A 20,147-nucleotide genomic window follows, 5' to 3' on the forward strand; every position below is an offset into this window, starting at 1 on the left:
TATAATATAAGCCTACCTTTAAAACAAGGGGGACATGACAGTCGTCAACTCCATGCCTTGACTTTTTTTTCTTCAAAATTCTACTTAAAAATCAAGTTATTCAGTAGTTATGGAATGAAGATGTCTATGACGGAGGAGTGCAAGATTCATAGGGAATGTCAAATCTCCAGAGGAGGGGGAAAAAAAACTTTCCAAGCTTCCATTAAAAATGTGTTCTGTCTTCTGGTTTGCATCTTTTCAAATAGTTTCAAAGAGACCAAACGTCTACTTTTCACTATCTCATTTTGTACCATTACAGTTATGATTCTACTGAAATGAGCAAATGTACCTGTAACCACCAAACAGGTTTGCTTATCCCAGCAATATCATAAGGATGCAAAAAAGATTGGTTAAGTTACTGAACTGGGAGACTACTACATATGTGATGCAAGAAAGCTTTTCATCTGTTAAGTATCCTAAATATCTTTGAGGAAGCTACTTGTATCAGAAGCTTCTGTGGCGAAGCAAAGCATTTAGATCAGAATGAGTTGGGGAAATACCAGTCATAAAAATCTAAGCACAGAACTACTGTTGAATAAGGATGGAAGCAGTGGCGTGGAATAAGTAGTCATATACTATATCACAACTGTGTAATAAAAAAAATATATATATAATGACAAAACTTCTAAAATGCAGGTAGGATTTTATTCTTCTGGCACCTTGCCAACACAGACCTTCAAGAAACCTTCATGTCCTGTTTGTAAGGAGTGAATCTGTCAGCTAATACTACAGGGGCAAAGTATGTTGTACCCATAAGTAATACACAAGGGAGTTAAGACTATGTCTGTTAGAATCTTACCTTACTGCTAATACTACCAAACTCTCATTTATTACATATCCCCTCATTGAAATCATACCAGAACTCTAACATTCTGTTTCAGAAAGTTGTCATGGATTTGTCTTAGTGTTTCAGCAAAGACATACAAAGGGGTGGCAGCACACACAATCTGAAGTGTGCATGTGTGTGCGCATGCGCAGCTATCTTCTCCCAGCACTTCTTTATGCAGCTTCTCTTCTTACTAACCTGCACTCTGCATGTGTGAAGAAAGTGGGTGTGAGGTATAACAAAATAGCCAAATTCACAACTAACATTTCATCCAGAACACATCACTGTGTTGTCCTTAAACAATTAAACTAGATTGAGCTTCCACGGTGTCTCTCTTGCACACATTTCAGTACTGCACCCAACCTAATTAACATAAAATGTTGTCCTCATCTAAACATTGTCCAGAACTACTTCCCTGGAAGGGCACTGCACTTAGGAAATGTCTGCTAATTTCTAGTAAATCATCTGGTGACTTACTTACTCAAGTTATGCCACTAAACTATGGTGCAGCATACTGGTTGAACTACAACAACTAGAGCAGGGGTGGGCAATTGATTGTTTCAAGGAGCTACATGAAAACTGGGACTGTTTTGGAGGACTGGAACAGTGATGCACCCCTTGCATCTCCTGTAACCCTGCCCATTTACTCCCCTCTACCCCCCCTCTTTCTGTTCCTGTCAGCAGGACCCTCCCTAGCCATTCCAGTGTTTTACTACTTGGCTATTTCTCTCCTGCTACCATAAACACTGTTAAAATATGTCAGTGTGCATACTGCTTTCTTATTTACTTCTACAATGATTTCATATATTGAAATAAAATAGCACAATCACGAAGTCATTTGCTAAACAATTCAGTTTTGCAATGAAAGCAGATTTAGCCTGAGCAGTAAACTTCTCTGCCCTTGAAACTCGCATTTATTGAAACAGCATTAAAACCCACATTCAAAGAAAATGGATCTGGCCAGTGGAGGATTGTTTACCTTTGGGCCGTTTTCAAACCATAGGCTCCTTGCACACATTTTTAGGGCCATGCATATACATATTTGTTCTTTGATTTACCTTCCTGATTGTGTTAAATTATATTCCAGCACCACTTGTTAGGTTAGAATGTGTTTCAAATTTGTAGTTTTGAATATTCTTCCAGTAAGCAATGAAACAAAATGTATGAACCAATAATGGCAAAACTACCCATTTCAGAAAATTTCAGTCATAAAAGGCCACTCAGACATCTGTCATTACAATCCACCATTATCAGTTAATAACTTACTTCTGCAGAGATTGTGCTTATCTGAATAATTCCACATTAAAGAGATCTGTAACTAATGAAGAGGTTGCTGCTAGCAAACAACTTTACATTTCAGTGTTTTATCTACAAATTCAGTGCCTGATGTCCTTGAAAATGAATTGCCTATGTAACATTAAAAAAATTGATAATCTGGTAATATTGCAATAGGGAATGACTAACAGGTAAGTTCATAGTTACTAGGCATCTCATACAAAGGAGGACACACTGAGGAGTGCAGACCCCCAATCCCTCTTAAATGCACCAAAGCATCATTATTTAATCAGCAATCGAAAGGACACTGCAGTACCAGCATTCCATCTATTCTACATGATGTAGGAGTAGAATCCACAGCCTTCTTACACCAAAGGCAATGATGCTACTAACACTGCTTTCAAATTCTACAGCACAAACCGTGATCGTTAAACAAAACTGTTGCACATTGAAAACAGACTTAGCTTGAGCAACAGTAAATGTCTCTTCCCTTGAAACTCACAATTATATGAAAACACAAATTCATAATTCTCTGAAAAAGCACTGAAGCTGAAACTCACAATTCCATCATCAATCTGGTAGTTGGTGTAAACTAGAGGATTCAGGTTGCTGTGTCCATTGAAACTCACAATTCCTTCAGCAGTATGGTAGCTGGTGTAGAGGATTCAGGCTCATGTTTCCTGTAACCAAATTACTGGGTGAAGCCTGATCAAATTAATGGAATAACCTGCCCCCCCCAAGCTAGGGAATTACATACTGTACCTCTCAACGCTAGAAATCTGGGCAAAGCCCAAAATGTGCTGGAGGGCAAAGGCCCAAAAATAGGGATCAATTTTAAATATTGCTCTTACAGACTTAGAAAGTTGCTAGAATAACAGGATGTGTCTTAGCATGCATTTTCTGAAGGAAATGAAGTCTGAAACTCATATGTATGACATTTAATTTTCAATCTTCAGTGATTTGCCAGAAAACCACACATTTTGAAGAATGAGCCAAAAATATGAGGCAAAAATCTGGACAGTTTAGAGGTATGCATACCTCTCAACCTATTAGTACGAGAAATCTGGACAGTCTAAAATAATGGATATATATTTGTCCAAAAATAGGAAAAGATTTTAAATATTGCTCTTTTAACTTAGAGATTTGCTAAAATAACAGCATTTGTGTTAGCATGCATTTTCTGATGGATATGAAGTGTGAAACTCGTATGTAATTATTTAGTGACTTCAGTCCTCTGTGAATTGCCAAAAAAACACAATTTATGAGGAATTGGCCAAACATATGAGGAAAAAATCATATCAGTTTAGAGGTACACATACCTCCCAATCTCTCAGTGCAAGAAATCTGGACAAAGCTTAAAGTCATTTGGATACAATGGCCCAAAAACAGGGATAGATTTTAAATATTCTTTTTAACTTATAAAGTTGGTAAAACAGGATTTGTGTTGGCATGCATTTTCTGAAGGATATGAAATCTGAAACTCATATGTCATTATTTAGTGAATTCAGTCCTCTGTGAATTTCTAGAACACCACATATATTTTATGAGAAGTAGACCAAAACTATGAAACTAAATCTAGACTGTCGAGAGGTATATTAAACACACATATACCTATACACATATACATGCATTCACACAGGCTTTTACATGTTGGCTAAAACTTTATCCACCCCCCCCAAGCCTTTTTTTAGTCTAGGCCAAAAAGGCAAAACTACCAACTTAGCGGAAAAGTCTACAAGCAACCTTAAGGTGTTAATGCTCACAGCCTTTAGAAAAAATTCCACTCCCTTCAAGCTGTCCTCATTCTGGAGAATGTAGACATCTGTGCTGTGACTGAGACTTAGTTTAAAGCCATAGAAAGTACTCAAGTGCAAGGGTGGAGGTGCTATGATCTATGTTAGTAACAAACATACCTCCAGGTTGGTTAAACAGGGTGATGACATGGAACACCTCCACATGCAAGTCACCATAGGTAAGGTCCCTCATCACACCATAGCCAACCGCTAACTGTCTATGCCCCTGGAGTCTCACTACTCTTGTCTAAACCTACTAGAGGCTCACACCATCCTAACAAGCGTCCTGTTAATGGATGACTTTAACTACCCCTCTACAGACTGGGGAATGTACACTGCCTCAAGCTTACAGGCACAACACTTCCTGGACTTTATCACAAACACCCTAGAACAGACTGGGTACGTTCCAACCAGAAGATCAAACATACTGGATCTTATACTCCCCAAAATGGGAGTGTTGCACCCCCCCCCCCCATGTCACATACGTACTGATTAGGTCTGATCACAAAGCTGTCTTATTTGAAGTAAACATCAACCCAGAAGTCCAGTCTAGCTAAATCAGTAATAGTTAAGAACTAGTCGAAGATGAACAACATCCTGTCAAGTGACGGTTTGTCAAAATTTAAGGCTCCCCCTCCCCGACCCCAAGACCAGCACTCCCTGTGCAGAATTATTGACAGAGTCACTATATAAACATGTGAATGGCTGAATAGGAATTGGTATACCTACAAAAAATACTCAAAGCAAACACTAAAAATAAACCCCACTGGTGGAATCCTCACCTAAACAGGGTATATAATAAAGAAAACTTGTAGCCAAAATCAGGAAGAGTAATTCCCTTAAAGACAAATGCTCTCTTTTACAACTAAACAAGAAGCGAAGGGGTTTAAGTCTAACAAGGCCAACTGTGAGGTCAGGGCAACCTCATCGGCTAAAGACTATCAGAAGGCTTTCAGCTACATCCAGAACCTTAGAGCAACACAATAGCGTGCTGAGCGATTGTTACCAACTACATCGATTAGGGTGATGAAGCAAATCTGGCTAATAAATTCAGCTCAAACTTGCCCCCCCCCCAACTCCACCAGGTGAAATCCCCTCCAGCATTCTTCCCCCAGCTATCAGCAGGAACTAGGTGCTGGAAGCCCTTGCTAAAGCTAAGAACACTGCCTCCATGGGTCCTGAAAGCATCCCTGGTTGCCTTGTGAACATCTAAAACATGACCTCCTCCGGACCACTCGAGACACTCTTCTACTACAGCCTTGAAACAGGCTGTGCTTGAAGTGAATGGATAACCACATTAGTCATTCTCCTCCACAAGGGCAGACAGTCAGCTGACCCATTGAACTACAGACCCATCAGTCTAACAAACCTAATATGCAAAGCCATGGAATGAATTATGGAAATAACATTGGCAACCTACAGGCACTGGATCCATCCCAGTTTGTCTTTAAGGTGAGGTCATGCCTACTTTAATGTGGTGGACCTCTTTGAGAGGGTCACCAAAGTAGTGAATGTATCGTGACCTGGCTAAGGCATTTGTTACAATACCCTATTTGGACATTGTTGACAAGCTCTCTGAGCTAGACATAAATCCTTACATAACCCACTGGATTGCCAGCTGACTTGCACACAGGACTCGAAGTTAGGAGCGGTGAGACCACCTCACAGAGAGGATGGTCACCAGTGGAGTACCACAGGGCTCAGTGCTGGGCCCGCTCCTGTTAGCCTTGATTTTCAAGAAGTGGATGCCAAATCTTAAAGGACTCGCCAAGCTCACAGATGACTGTAAATTGGGAGCTATTATAGAGTCCCTCCAAGACGCAAACTTCTTGCAGGTGGGTTTAACGCACAAAAAAATAACTGGTGCCAAACTCCATGCCAAAAAATGCAGTATGTATGGACGGTGCAGTGGTACAATGGTAGTGTCACCTCACAGGAAGAGGTTCTCTGGTTTGATTCTCAACTGGGGTGACTTCTGTGTGGAGTCTGCATGTCCTCCCTGCGTTTGTATGGGTATTCTGTGTGCTCCGGTTTCCTCCCACATTACAAAGACCTGCATCTGCAGCATTTCTCCCCAGGCCTCTGCTGAAAATTGGCTTCATTCCAAGTCGGACTTTCCCAGTAAACAAATAATAAATAAAAATATTGCCGTTTGGAGTAATGAACTTGTGTTGACAGTTTCCTATTGATAAAATGCCCCTGAGAGTTAACCCAGTAGTAAGGGTTCTGGGGACATAACAGCACTGTGGCTTTTGACCAACATATAGGTAAGATAAAATCATTTTGTCACCCAACTTATAGGTAAGGGTATGGCATTTGGCCCAAGGAAGTTGTAGTACCATTCTACTCGGCCCTTATCAGACCTGTCAGTGAATACGTTGCTCCCTTTGGCATGTATTTAACCAGACACTCAGAATGCTTACAAAAGTTTCTCACCAGTAGAATTCTGGCCATGAATATCCTGTCTTACACTGATTGCCTAAAGACTCTGGACTCTGTCTCTGTATTCAGTTGCCTACAGGCAGCTTGCTGAGAGGGGATCTTTGCCTTGCTTGCAGGGTTTCCTCAAACTCAGCACTGATGGATTAGTTGCACATGAGTTAGATAATTGATACCAGAAGCACTATAACTAGGGATCTGAACTTCACTTGTGATGTAAACAGAATGTGCTGAGGATCCCTGTACTCTGGAATAGGCTCTCCATCCATGTAAAGAGTTCATGCCTGACTCTATTCAAACAAAACCTTGATAATTGGATAGGAAATAATAAATTTACCCCAGGTCTTGCCCGCATGTCCATTATGGACAGAGGCCATCAATAAGAACAGTATTATCCCATCACCCTTCCACACACATCCTTGGCTACCTGCGTACTAAGTGGACTAGTCCATGGATCTTTTTTCAGCCATGACTTTGGTTATGAGATGTAAAGATTGCAAGGTAAGCTTTACATTACTTTATATGAAGACTAACAAAGTCCTATCATCAGAAATTTTGTACATCTGTGCTCAATTATAAAGAAACTATGTACAGTATATTGAGGATTGTCCGTCAGTGTCATAATTTAGATCAATATTCAAGTAAAGTGACGGTCCCTTTGAAAACCACATGCTTTGAGTATAAGAAGGTAATTGCACTTCAGATATCCATTCAAATAGAAATTAATAACATTTATGTGGGTAATAAAATATTTAGCCATTGCTTTGGTAGTTACTAGATATTCACTTGGGTAATTAGCAGATTAATCTTTGCCTCTGTGATGTTTGCATTCATAGAGGAAAAACGTTCAAGTACTTATATTTTGAAATGGGCTGAATTAGTTTCTGTTCAGTCCTGATGATTGCTTCCACTTAGCCAAATTGATCTTTTGGAAAGTTTCCTCCTTAATGTACAACTGAGCCTTCAGAAACTAAGGTGTATTTTATTGTGTAATCTTGGGGCATAATGCAGAGTTGATTTGTAACTGAGTAGACAGACAAAGAAGAGAATATATTTCTTATGCTGTAATTTGAGTAATACCAGAAAAGATACTGGATGGGTCAAGCTTTGATTAGCAGCTATTGGGCTTTAAGTAGTGAAACCTGGTTTCAAATGTGAGATGAACCTGCAGACTTTGGGAACTGTTCAGAATATAGTAATATTTTGAGAAAAATGCAGTATGTTGATAGGAGGTACATAGATCTAGATTAGGATCCAGATGTACACCAGCGCATTTTCCTGCCTCAAATGGTAGCAGGTTGTTTCAGTATTGTTTCTACAGTTGCATTCTTCTCTTGCATCACTTTATCCTCACTATTAGAACATTAGTTTTAGAAGGCCCGACATATTACAAACCTTCCAGAGCCTGCACCTTTCCTCCTCTGGTATGGCAGGTATTCAGTTCTTTGGGATGTCAGGCTGTTCCCTGTATAAAACTGACATCCAGCTGCACCATATCAGAGTTTTCTTGCCACTGCTCATACTATGCAACTTTGTTGCTTCCATAGCCTGGCATTGTTTGGCCTGTTCCAGAGCTCAGTGCAGAAGTAACCCTCTAGGGAATATTTCTGTCTTTTTTTCCCCATTGCTTATTGGTGTTGCTAGTGAGCTAGGATATGAATAGTTCGGTGGGTAGTACAGGTCCACAGTGCAATGTTGAGGACTCTAGGATTTCGAAGCACTTACTCTTAAGACTATTACAATGGGTGATAATATGTGCAAAACAATTTTGTTTGAGGCCTACACTCATTCTGCCGTGGTGTCTCCTAGTTTGCTCCCTGCTTCTGAGCATGTTGAGGAGACTCCAAAGAAATAAGGCACTGGAAGATGGGTATTGAGTTTAATAATCCAACAAGAACACTGTATAAACAGTATGCAAATGGCACTTTCTCAGTACAATGTAACACACTTCATTACCAACTTTTAAATATTAGCACATTCATCAAATCACAGTACAAATAAAATTCTACTATATTATAATCTGCTTAACTTTAAAATTAGTTTTAAACTAAAGGATGCATTCAGTTTTCGAGCTTTATCAGCTCAAATAATTTTATCCAATGGTGGTCACATTTCTCTAAATTTTAAGGTCTGTACGTCGAGGATTTTTATGTACAACTTCAAACCCTCTAAAATGAAATTGATGGCTGTAATCCTTTTACTGACATGTTCTTTTATTGCATTCTGAATATTTTAACATTGTATATCAGAAAGATGATCCATTATCCTTTTTCTAAAGCACGTTGTAGATTCCCCTACATAAAATACCACATACTTTTTACATATAGTTACATAGCTTATATTTTTTAGTTGACAAACATGATCTAAAGTAAAGTTTTCTATTTAAATACTGGATGCTCATATTAAATGTTTAACATAAATGATGTGCAGCAGGAGCAATTAAGGCACTTGTCTCTGTTTTCAAACATTTCTCTTTCAGTTTGTCTTTATAACATAGCTGTGTTTTTAAGTTCTTTTAAGTAACACAAATGGATTCTGGAACAAAAATGTTGCAAAGTTGAGCGCTGGTCTACAAAATGGACAAATTAATTTGCAGAATATCCATTTTAGATGAAAAATGTCTATCATACATAGTTTAGTTGTAAAACAAACTACAGTCCAATTTACGTCTCTGTTCCCTAGAATTTTCTTTAGAGAAATATGGTTTTAATCTAGTTTGTCTAACATTGATTGTATCTTGTTTAAAGCAATAAAGCTGTTCTAAATACAGTCTAGTTTTATGGTCAGAAACTGCTTTATCCAACTCATTGTCCATCAATTTGGTGTCTGTAGTTATTTGACTTGTAGCCATCTAACCATTCACTGTTAAAAATGTGCTCAGGGTGCATACTGTTGCTGTATAAAATACTACTTACTTTTGACGTCTTTTACAAAATCTGAACTGGAGACCTTAATTCCATCATATAAAGCTGTGAAATTAATATTGGTTTGAGAAAAGAACATCCTAAATCCAAGATAAGTATATTCTTAATATGTTAAAGAAATGTATGTACGGTAGTTTTCTCAGTGTTACACTAAAAAAAAATCAACTATGAAATGAAATATATAAACTCTCAATATAAATAATCCTCCCTTTGTAACAACACACTATTGGCATAAGAATTTGTCAGCATTGTCCACCTTGTCCTACTGGCTATTTGCTATATAACCTAATTAAATAAAAAATATTTTCTTAAACCATTTCCAACAATATCCTATTGTTTGTGTTGAAAAGCCACTCTTTTGTATAAAGATCTAATGGCTTTGAGTCCAATTTGATTTGCTAAAACTATGAAAAGGGATTTTACATTGTGTGTAACACATACAATAGCAGGATAATCTGTCTCTTCATTTCAATTGTATAATTTAAAAAAACCCTGTGTCCATAATATATTTCTGTATGTATTTCATTAATGGCTGAAACTCACTCAAGATTATTTTGATAACTGTTAACTAACCATCATCTGAAACAGTCAGTCTCATAAGTGCTTCTCATAAAATTATGGATTTTTGCAAGGTCATATGTAATGGAATTCTAGGAAATGGCACATAGTCTCAGAAATATCTGTGCACATTAGTTGTAAGTTGTATAAAGTATTTTTCACATTGTGAATCATCCATTCAGCATCAATTCTATTAACTTTTTAAACATTTGCATACTTAATACCATAGTACATGGTATTGTGTGGTGTTATACCCTCCAAAGAAATTCACACAGGTTTTGGCATTCCCACACTGCCTGCCAGGCAGTAAGAGCATGGTGCCGTTGACATACTGTATATGCATACCACATGTTCGTTCCTTGCACTGCATCACACTGTCGTGTATGCCATATAAACATTGTTTATAATGTGTATTTTTTCCTCTAACGAATCTAGTAAACTGTGTGAAGTGCAGGTCGCATGAATTTTGTTTTACATTTGCTGATCAGGATAGTCTGACAAAGCTGAGAGCTGCTTTTCTTTTTAAATAAAGTAATTGATTTTTTGGGGTGGATAATCTGATAAGTGAAATATTGTACAACTGATGCAGCTACCTTCTGTTAAGCTTTTAATTGGTGGCACTCTAGCTCCATCCAATTCAATTGTTATTAGTGCCATTTTAGTCTCCCTTAATTATTTTAATGACCGGCATGTGCATGTTTCATTGACAGTGACTGCACTCATGAAGACACGGTTAGCTAGACTGTGGGAGGGGTTTGCTGTTGCATATCTCAGTGGTATTACACTTCACAATGACCGCATACCATATGTACATTTAGTTCTATTTAACAGTAACACGCAAGTATAGCCTCAGAGGCTAAACCTTGTCTAAGCAATTCATATCCTTTCTCCTAGCGCAAAAGAATAATTTCCTTAGTTGCTGCAGTTTCTCAAACATTTCTTTCAAAGTACTCTGTAGGAAATTTAAAAAAATTGCCAACTCATTGCATTCCAAAAAATCATGTTACCGGAATTGTCTTCCTTTCCAATCACATTTCCAACATTTACTTTCTACTTGAGGAAAAATTCTCTGAGCAATACTATAAAAAAAATTCAGTGCAACATTAACGAACTCTCTGGTCTCTGCATATTTGGAAGCTCTGCAGTTTTTTTCCATTGCTTCTTTGTGATTTGCCTTTATTTTCTCTTTTCCCAACCTTTTTTAACCTCCTCTGATTGATCCTTGTAGTTGTCATGTCATTAATTTCTGCACCTGATTAATTATCCCTTTTCTAGACTCTGCTAAAACTTCTCCCAAACTGTTCTTTCACTTAGCACACCTTATCCCTTTCTTCTTGTCTGTACTCTCATGTCTTCACTGTCTTGGGCTTAGAAAGTAGGAACAAAGAACTGCTGCTGCTCACTAGTGTCTTTTCTCTGAAACTGTATAGCATTCCACTGCTCGTCTCATCACCTTAGGGTGCAAGTTTCCCAGTTGCGCAGTACTTTGTCTTATCTTCTGCTTCCCAACACAGTCTCTTCTCTCATTCAAATGCCTGTCTTTTCTTCCTTGCTGATTTATCTCTTAATATATGGTACATTTGCAAGCATTTTTGGGTTTCTCTGGCACTTTGCCGCAAATGTATATTGTTTCATTCACTTCAGGCACTTAGCATTTTCTGTTTTACATTAGTTTGTACAACCAGCACCTTGGACATTTATCAGCTTTTTGAATTTAGCAGTCATGTTATAGTCAGCAGTAAAAAAAAAAGTAGCACTTGGTTGTTCTAGTACTAGGAGTCAGCTCTGAAAATGTGGGTTAGTCTGGACTAGCAAAGTAAATGATGATCATTACTGCATGCTTGCTTTTCCATATATATGCTCTTTCAAATTAATTTTTTTCTGTCGGTAACTTGAGACCCCCCCCCCCCACCCACCTAAGTTCTGTCAGCTTGTTGCATTGTATTGTTTCTCACCAGTTGGACATTGATGAATTTGTCATCGTAAGTCATGGGCTAGTTTATTCAAAAGTCTGAGCTGTTTTAATGTTAGTAGTGACTTTTTCTTACGGTGCAGCAGGTTCTGTGAGGTATAATGCTATCAACATTTACTCAAGGTTCTTAGTAGTGTTGCACAGTGGTATATTCTAAAAATGTTTAAAGTACTAATAAGCTTGTGACTTTGCTTTGTTAAATGAGCTGTGCTGCTGTCTAAAAAAAAATTTAATGGGAAAAAATGCATGTACTTGTGCTTTATTCTGTAGACCCAACTATTGGATGTAATGGTTCATGGGCACGGTATGAAGCCTTATTGGCTGCCAGATCATCTTCTCAGTTGAATCAACTTATGGAAGAGTACAGCAGAAATGTGAAGAGTACACGGACTGTGATGCTGAACAACAGAAGCATTGCATTGGACCCTTCCTGCAGTACAGCATATGAAACCACTGGTATGATTTACTTGTCATTTTATCTTTAACTTAGAAGATTTTTTTCCAGTATTGCTGTGTTTCAGTTAGTAATTTTCTTCCACAAAACTCTGATCAAGCAGAAATAGCAAGAATAATAACAGGTGCCCTGTTAGAAGTCTGAGCATTGGCAATTTATTTCTGAAGAGTTCTGCAAAAGGGAAAGTCTTCCTGCAGCCCCCACATCCCTTCTTATATATACTGGCTCAGTTTGCTGCATCTCTGAGAAAAAAGAATTCCCAGAGGCAGACCAGTTTCAAAACCTCACATGAATTTTCTGATAACTCTCCTCTAAATTTCCACAGTTCAGAGGACAGATCTCAAACTTACAACAGGAACCTAAATATAAACCAAAAACAATACCATGCGCTGGGTCCAATGGCTAGATGTAAAAGTAGAATAAATATTCCACAGTAAAGACAGTCACAAGCTCGGACATAGAAAATACGAAAACTGCATAAATATCAAAAACAAGCAGTTTAATGTTAAAAACTGTTAGCGCTTTCACCCGTAGGCTTCTTCAGACAGTACAATAACACAAGAATCATTCATGATTTAAATACAAAGGTGTTACTGGTGATAGGTTGATAAACTTTTATCACATGTTAAAAAGCAAGTCTCCAACTATTTAAACACATAGCGCATCTAATAAAACGGACAAGCGCTGAACTTCATAAAAACCTATGCAAATATTGATAAAGTGCATCCAGTATAAAAATATAAAAAACAAAACAAAAATATGTAAAAATTTATATAAATCAAAAACAATCTATGTAAGACTGATGTTTATCATCAACACTAAGGTCTATAGCACCTCTTCTTCCTTAAAACTGGTGCAATGTGTACCTTTTCATTTAAACCAGGAGGCTTATCAGCCCTACACCTAATTATCCAGTTCATCTCTCTTTCTAAGGTATGATTAATAAGATCGCCTCCCCTAATATTCAGGAAAACCTCCTGTATAATACAAAACAGAAATGTATGTTGTGGGCCAGTGGACTTGACATGTCTAGCTAATGCATTAATACTACTACCTATCCTTATTTGATACATATGCTCCCTAATCCTCTCTTTGAATGTTCTATTCGTTTTACCAATGTAAAACGAAGTACAGGCAGAACACCTGGCCAAATAAATGACATTAGAGCTCATACAATTGGTATTGGTACAAAACTTGAACTCATATTTGGTAACTGGGTGAACAAAGGAGGTCCTGGTGTCTATCAATGCACATTGATTGCAACGTCCACATGGACTCGTGTCTCTAATCAATGAATTACTAGAGCATAGGGCAGAATGTGAGGTCTTATTGCATAACATACTTCTTACATTAGGCTTATTTTTGTAACTCACCATGGGTTTTAAGCCTACCACTTCCCTAATGGCTGGGTCAAGGATTAATATCTCCCATCGCTTTTCCAAAAAATTCCTTATAGCCCCAGCATCCTGAATGTAAAAAAGGGGGGCCCTTAGTGAATTTGAAGAAGTCATGTGAACAGGGTGTACAACGTCATTGACCAAAACTGACTCGGAATAATAGGGTCTTGCTACAGTGGAACGAAGTAAACTAACTTCTAACTCCATCTTGTTGAAGGTATAATCATTATACCCTCGATGTATAAACATCTTTCTCATTTTATCAAGTTCCTCTGTATAACCAACCTCGGTAGGGTTCAACCTGGCCGCCCTCATGATTTGACCCTTCATAACATTATTGAACACATAGGTCGGATGCATGCTCTGCCTGTGAAGCAAAGCATTCCCATAACAAGATTTCCGATGTATACATGTGTTTATAAGGCCATTTGGAAGTCTATGTAAAAGAACATCCAAAAAAGAAATAGTTTCTTTAGAATAACATAAAGTAAATTTTAAGAAATCTGTGGACTGATTAACATCTTGAAAAAACATCAATTCTTCCTTCGTGCCAAACCAAAGGAAGAAAAGGTCATCCACAAATCTCTTATAAAAACCTACGTGTTCCTTGTAATAACTAAGCTGGAAGAGATATTGTTCCTCCCAATTGGCCATAACAATGTTGGCGTAGCTATTGGCACAAGAAGTGCCCATAGCTACGCCATCATTTTGCAAATAGACAATGTCCCCGAACATGAACACATTATTACCAAGTATGGTCTCCAAAAAAAGGGCCAATAAATCAATAAACTTACTAGTATAATCAGACTTACTACGTAAATAACTTTGAAAAAACTGAATACCTAGATCATTGGGTATAATGGTGAATAAACTCACCACATCTAAAGTAACAAGTAGGAACTCACAGGAGGGATCTATATTTTTCATAAAATCATAAAATTCTATCAAGAATTGTTTACTGTCTTTTAAAATATGAGGGCTCCTGTCAACCATAGGCCTTGAAAAGTGCTCAAGATAGATAGACATGAGTTCGATCAACCAACCCTGTCCCGAGACAATAGGTCTCATAGGTGGATGGTTCAACGACTTGTGCACCTTAGGAAGGCCCTGTATGATAGGAATTCGTGGATTCCTTACTTTCAAATAATGATATAGTTCCTCAGTTATATCATAACTCAAAACTAACTCATCTAACATATCAAAGACTTTAAATACCTTCTCTGTAACTGTGTGCATGTCAATCTGAGTGTAAAACAATCCTTCACTCAGCAAAGACCTCATACTTTCTATATAGTCAACTGAATCCATTAAGACAATGGGTCTGCCTTTGTCGGCTGGTCTAATGACAATATCAGGGTCCATTCGCAATGATTCCAGGGCTCGTCGTTGATTAAAATTCAAGTTCTGCCTATATCCATAGTTTCTATTTTTACTGAAGTACTCATGAATATCATTCTCCACTAAACGAGAGTACATATCTAGTAAAGGATGTAGCTGAGGTATATACACACTATTAGATCTAAATCTCACTTCTTTAATAGCAGTATCTGTGGATTGAAAATCTAGTCTAAGCTGTATGTTTCTCACAAAACACTTCAAATCTATTATAGATTCTACCAAATCACCACGTCTCGTGGGTATGAAACTTAGGCCCTTATTCAAAACCTCATATTCATACGAAGTCAATGCCCTGCTAGTCAAATTGATCACTAGCGAGTTGTGGTCCTCTCCCACATCTTCTTGAGGGTGGGACCTACTACCTCGTTGCCTGACCCTTTCCTTTTGTGTCTTCCTCTGCTCATAGACCTCCCTCTCCCTAAACGCTGGTTCTGCGCTATAGGGAAAGGGTGGAAAGCAGTACCAGTTGTATTCTCTGTACTAGGCTCACTGTTTACTGTTGAAGTCTTTTTCCTTACTACTAAAAGACAGTAAACAATTCTTGATAGAATTTTATGATTTTATGAAAAATATAGATCCCTCCTGTGAGTTCCTACTTGTTACTTTAGATGTGGTGAGTTTATTCACCATTATACCCAATGATCTAGGTATTCAGTTTTTTCAAAGTTATTTACGTAGTAAGTCGTCTTATACTAGTAAGTTTATTGATTTATTGGCCCTTTTTTTGGAGACCATACTTGGTAATAATGTGTTCATGTTCGGGGACATTGTCTATTTGCAAAATGATGGCGTAGCTATGGGCACTTCTTGTGCCAATAGCTATGCCAACATTGTTATGGCCAATTGGGAGGAACAATATCTCTTCCAGCTTAGTTATTACAAGGAACACGTAGGTTTTTATAAGAGATTTGTGGATGACCTTTTCTTCCTTTGGTTTGGCACGAAGGAAGAATTGATGTTGTTTTTTCAAGATGTTAATCAGTCCACAGATTTCTTAAAATTTACTTTGTTATTCTAAAGAAACTATTTCTTTTTTGGATGTTCTTTTACATAGACTTCCTAATGGCCTTATAAACACATGTATACATCGGAAATCTTGTTATCGGAATGCTTTGCTTCACAGGCAGAGCATGCATCCGACCTATGTGTTCAATAATGTTATGAAGGGTCAAATCATGAGGGCGGCCAGGTTGAACCCTACTGAGGTTGGTTATACAGAGGAACTTGATAAAATGAGAAAGATGTTTATACATCGAGGGTATAATGATTATACCTTCAACAAGATGGAGTTAGAAGTTAGTTTACTTCGTTCCACTGTAGCAAGACCCTATTATTCTGAGTCAGTTTTGGTCAATGACGTTGTACACCCTGTTCACATGACTTCTTCAAATTCACTAAGGGCCCCCCTTTTTTACACTCAGGATGCTGGGGCTATAAGGAATTTTTTGGAAAAGCGATGGGAGATATTAATCCTTGACCCAGCCATTAGGGAAGTGGTAGGCTTAAAACCCATGGTGAGTTACAAAAATAAGCTTAATGTAAGAAGTATGTTATGCAATAAGACCTAATGAATTACTTAAGTAAAAATAACATTCTAACTCCCTGTCAACACGGCTTTAGGCCTTTTCATAGTACTACCACTGCTCTTCTTTCCTTTACTGACTTCATAAACACAAACTGCAATAATAATATTCTTTCTTGTACCAGAGTGTATTAAAATCTATTGCTGCTTTACTGTATCTTAGTATAACTGTGTAGACCCTTATTTGCCTATAGTTGTTATATTATCAATATCCAATGAAAAATATAATATTGGAATTAACAGCTGTCTTCTAATCTCATAGATCCTTTGTAAACCTATTATTATGTTTTTGTCTGTGGAGCTTTTTTTTCTCTCTCTCCCTCCTCTGTCTCTCTATAATATATTGTAAAACTATATGTATATATATTTATGTGCTGTGCTTTTTTCTCGCCTCCGCTGAAAAAAAGGACATGTGTCCAGTCGGACTATCGGGTCAACAAATGTAAATAAAATAAATCTGCACTCTTTATTGACCTGTCCAAAGCCTTTGACATGGTTAACCACCCCCTCCTCATAAAAATCCTAGAATCTCTTGCTTTAGAACCAAAGGCTATCCTTTGGTTTACTTCCTATCTCACTAACAGGAAACAGGCAGTCCTCTGGGATAACAAACTCTCCTCTCTCCTCCCAATTTCTCTTGGTGTCCCACAAGGCTCTATTCTTGGACCTCTCCTATTCTCCCTTTTTATAAATGACCTACAAGCAGCTATTCCCCAAGCTACATGCATACAATATGCTGATGACTCCACTCTTATTTGCTCAGCTAAAAACATTCCAGAGCTTCAAACTATTACTCAAAATGTATTCCACACAGTAGAAGCATGGTTCTTAAAACGCTGCCTACTTTTAAATGCTAAAAAAACAAAACTCCTCCTCTTTAAACCTACTACTAGGTCCCCCACTTCAGATTTCTCTCTCTCATCTATTAATGGCACCCTCATATCAGCTGACTCCACTACCAAACTGCTAGGTGTCATGATTGACAACAACCTTACCTATGATTGTCACATCAATAATACCATTAAAACTGTAAACAGAAAACTGGGCTCCCTCTACAGAATTAGAACATTCTTAACCCCGGCAGCCAAAGCTACTCTTGCCCACTCTCACCTTATTTCAACTCTTCTCTATGCCTCACCAATTTACACTAACCTGAAGAAAAACAATCTCTCTAAACTGGCTAACACATATAATAGTATTGCTAGATTTGTGACTGGCAATCAATTTAGAACTCACCACTGTCTGAACCTTCAGCAACTTCACTGGCTAGAATTAGAAAATATGTTGCTTCTTTCCCAACTTTCCTTTGTCCAAAGAGCTTTCTATCAACCTAATAACACTCCTGCACTTTCCAAACTTTTGACCCCCTACTCTAACCTAAACTCACTTCGTTCCTCCAGTAAACTTACTAGAAACTTTAACTAAATCCAATCAACCTTGCTGGTGACTCCCTTTTCTCTAACGCCATTGGTAAACACTGGAATCAACTTCCTACTGAACTTACCTCTATTCCAACTCCTGTTCTGTTCAAACAAAAACTCAGAACTTACCTTAAAAATCAATGGTTATGTCCCTGCTGTAACCCCAACTAGATCTCCCACTAATCCCCTCTACTCCTCCCTCTCCTTCCTTCTTTTCTTGTCCAAGCTTTACTACCATCACTTTATAAGTGCTAGCTCTCTATTATCCTTCTCCTCCTTTAGGTGCATTTCTTTTTACTGAAAGTATAAATTTATCTGATCTACTCACTCTTTTCATTTTGAATATTTCTCTTTTACTCTCTTTTTATAACCTTCCTATAAAATAATGTGAAATAAGTTTCCATTTTTTATTTTTTTTGTATGTGAATGATGAATCCTATGATGTTATGTGAATATTGAATCCTATGATGTTTTCCTGTATATTTGTCTATTCCCACCTCCTTTCTCCTTTTTACCTCAGCTCATTTTTTGTATACTATGTAACTGTGTTTATCTCTATGTGGAGCTTTTCTCCCCGGGCCTCTACTGAAAATGGAAATATATCCAGTTAGACTAGCCCGGTTAACAAATGTAAAATAAATAAATAAAATAAATACATTTATTTGGCCAGGTGTTCTGCCTGTACTTCGTTTTACATTGGTAAAACGAGTAGAACATTCAAAGAGAGGATTAGGGAGCATATGTATCAAATAAGGATAGGTAGTAGTATTAATGCATTAGCTAGACATGTCAAGTCCACTGGCCCACAACATACATTTCTGTTTTGTATTATACAGGAGGTTTTCCCGAATATTAGGGGAGGCGATCTTATTAATCATACCTTAGAGAGATGAACTGGATAATTAGGTTGTAGGGCTGATAAGCCTCCTGGCTTAAATGAAAAGGTACACATTGCACCAGTTTTAAGGAAGAAGAGGTGCTATAGACCTTAGTGTTGATGATAAACATCAGTCTTACATAGATTGTTTTTAATTTATATAAATTTTTACATATTTTTGTTTTTTTTTTATATTTTTATACTGGATGCACTTTATTATCAATATTTGCATAGGTTTTTATGAAGTTCAGCGCTTGTCCGTTTTATTAGATGCGCTATGTGTTTAAATAGTTGGAGACTTGCTTTTTAACATGTGATAAAAGTTTTTCAACCTATCACCAGTAACACCTTTGTATTTAAATCATGAATGATTTCTGTGTTATTGTACTGTCTGAAGAAGCCTACGGGTGAAAGCGCTAACAGTTTTTAACATTAAACTGCTTGTTTTTGATATTTATGCAGTTTTCGTATTTTCTATGTCCGAGCTTGTGACTGTCTTTACTGTGGAATATTTATTCTACTTTTACATCTAGCCATTGGACCCAGCACATGGTATTGTTTTTGGTTTGCATTTTTTTTATCTCCATTGCTATTGCTGGGTCGCAGCTCCGTTGTTTTGGTGTATTTTTATTTTGCGTTTTATATAGGAACCTAAATATACTTTTCTTCAGTGGATTATAAGCTATTAAACCAATGCTGTGCACTGTCTGTTTTTCTAACATATGATCATTGATGCAGAATTTAGTACTTTTTATGTAGCCTTATTTCCATCCTTTCTCCCTTAGTGTAGTGATTGAGACTGCCATTGTAACACCTTTTGTTTGTCTTGATGGCAGGTTAATTTTCAGTTCTCGGTTATGAGTGGCTTATTTTTATCAGGTGTATCAAACTTGACACTGGCGTGTTGGTGCATTTTTTTTTTTTTGGTGCAACATCTTTGCCCAGCTGTTTCCTCTTGCTCTTAACTTATGCGTTTCTAATTCTAAATATTTTTATGAATAAGCATTTCTTGAAGCTGTAAGCCATCAGGTTAATATCTCTCCAGTTTGAGAGTTGTGGGTTGTAGAAATCAATGGGTGTGCAAATTTCCAGAGTGCTGCATTGTGACACAGTGGTTTTCATCACTCCTCAGAGTAATAGGTTCTGTGGTTATGTTCCGAGCAGTTGTGTGCGTGCAGTATGCATGTGGGTC

At 37.5% G+C, this 20,147-nt stretch overlaps 1 protein-coding gene across 1 annotated transcript in view; it reads left to right on the plus strand.

Annotated features, from left to right (window-relative positions):
* Window positions 1-20,147, plus strand: part of LOC122816471 — a gene marked incomplete in the record, with an annotated part of 540,921 nt that overhangs the window by 444,212 nt on the left and 76,562 nt on the right. Inside the window, 1 exon segment of the mRNA XM_044089292.1 lies at window positions 12,097-12,282. Coding sequence (XP_043945227.1) covers window positions 12,097-12,282 — 186 coding nt within the window.

This window comes from Protopterus annectens, chromosome 12.part0, assembly GCF_019279795.1.
Source record: "Protopterus annectens isolate FY-2018-M chromosome 12.part0, PAN1.0, whole genome shotgun sequence".
NCBI classification, from domain to species: domain Eukaryota; kingdom Metazoa; phylum Chordata; order Ceratodontiformes; family Protopteridae; genus Protopterus; species Protopterus annectens.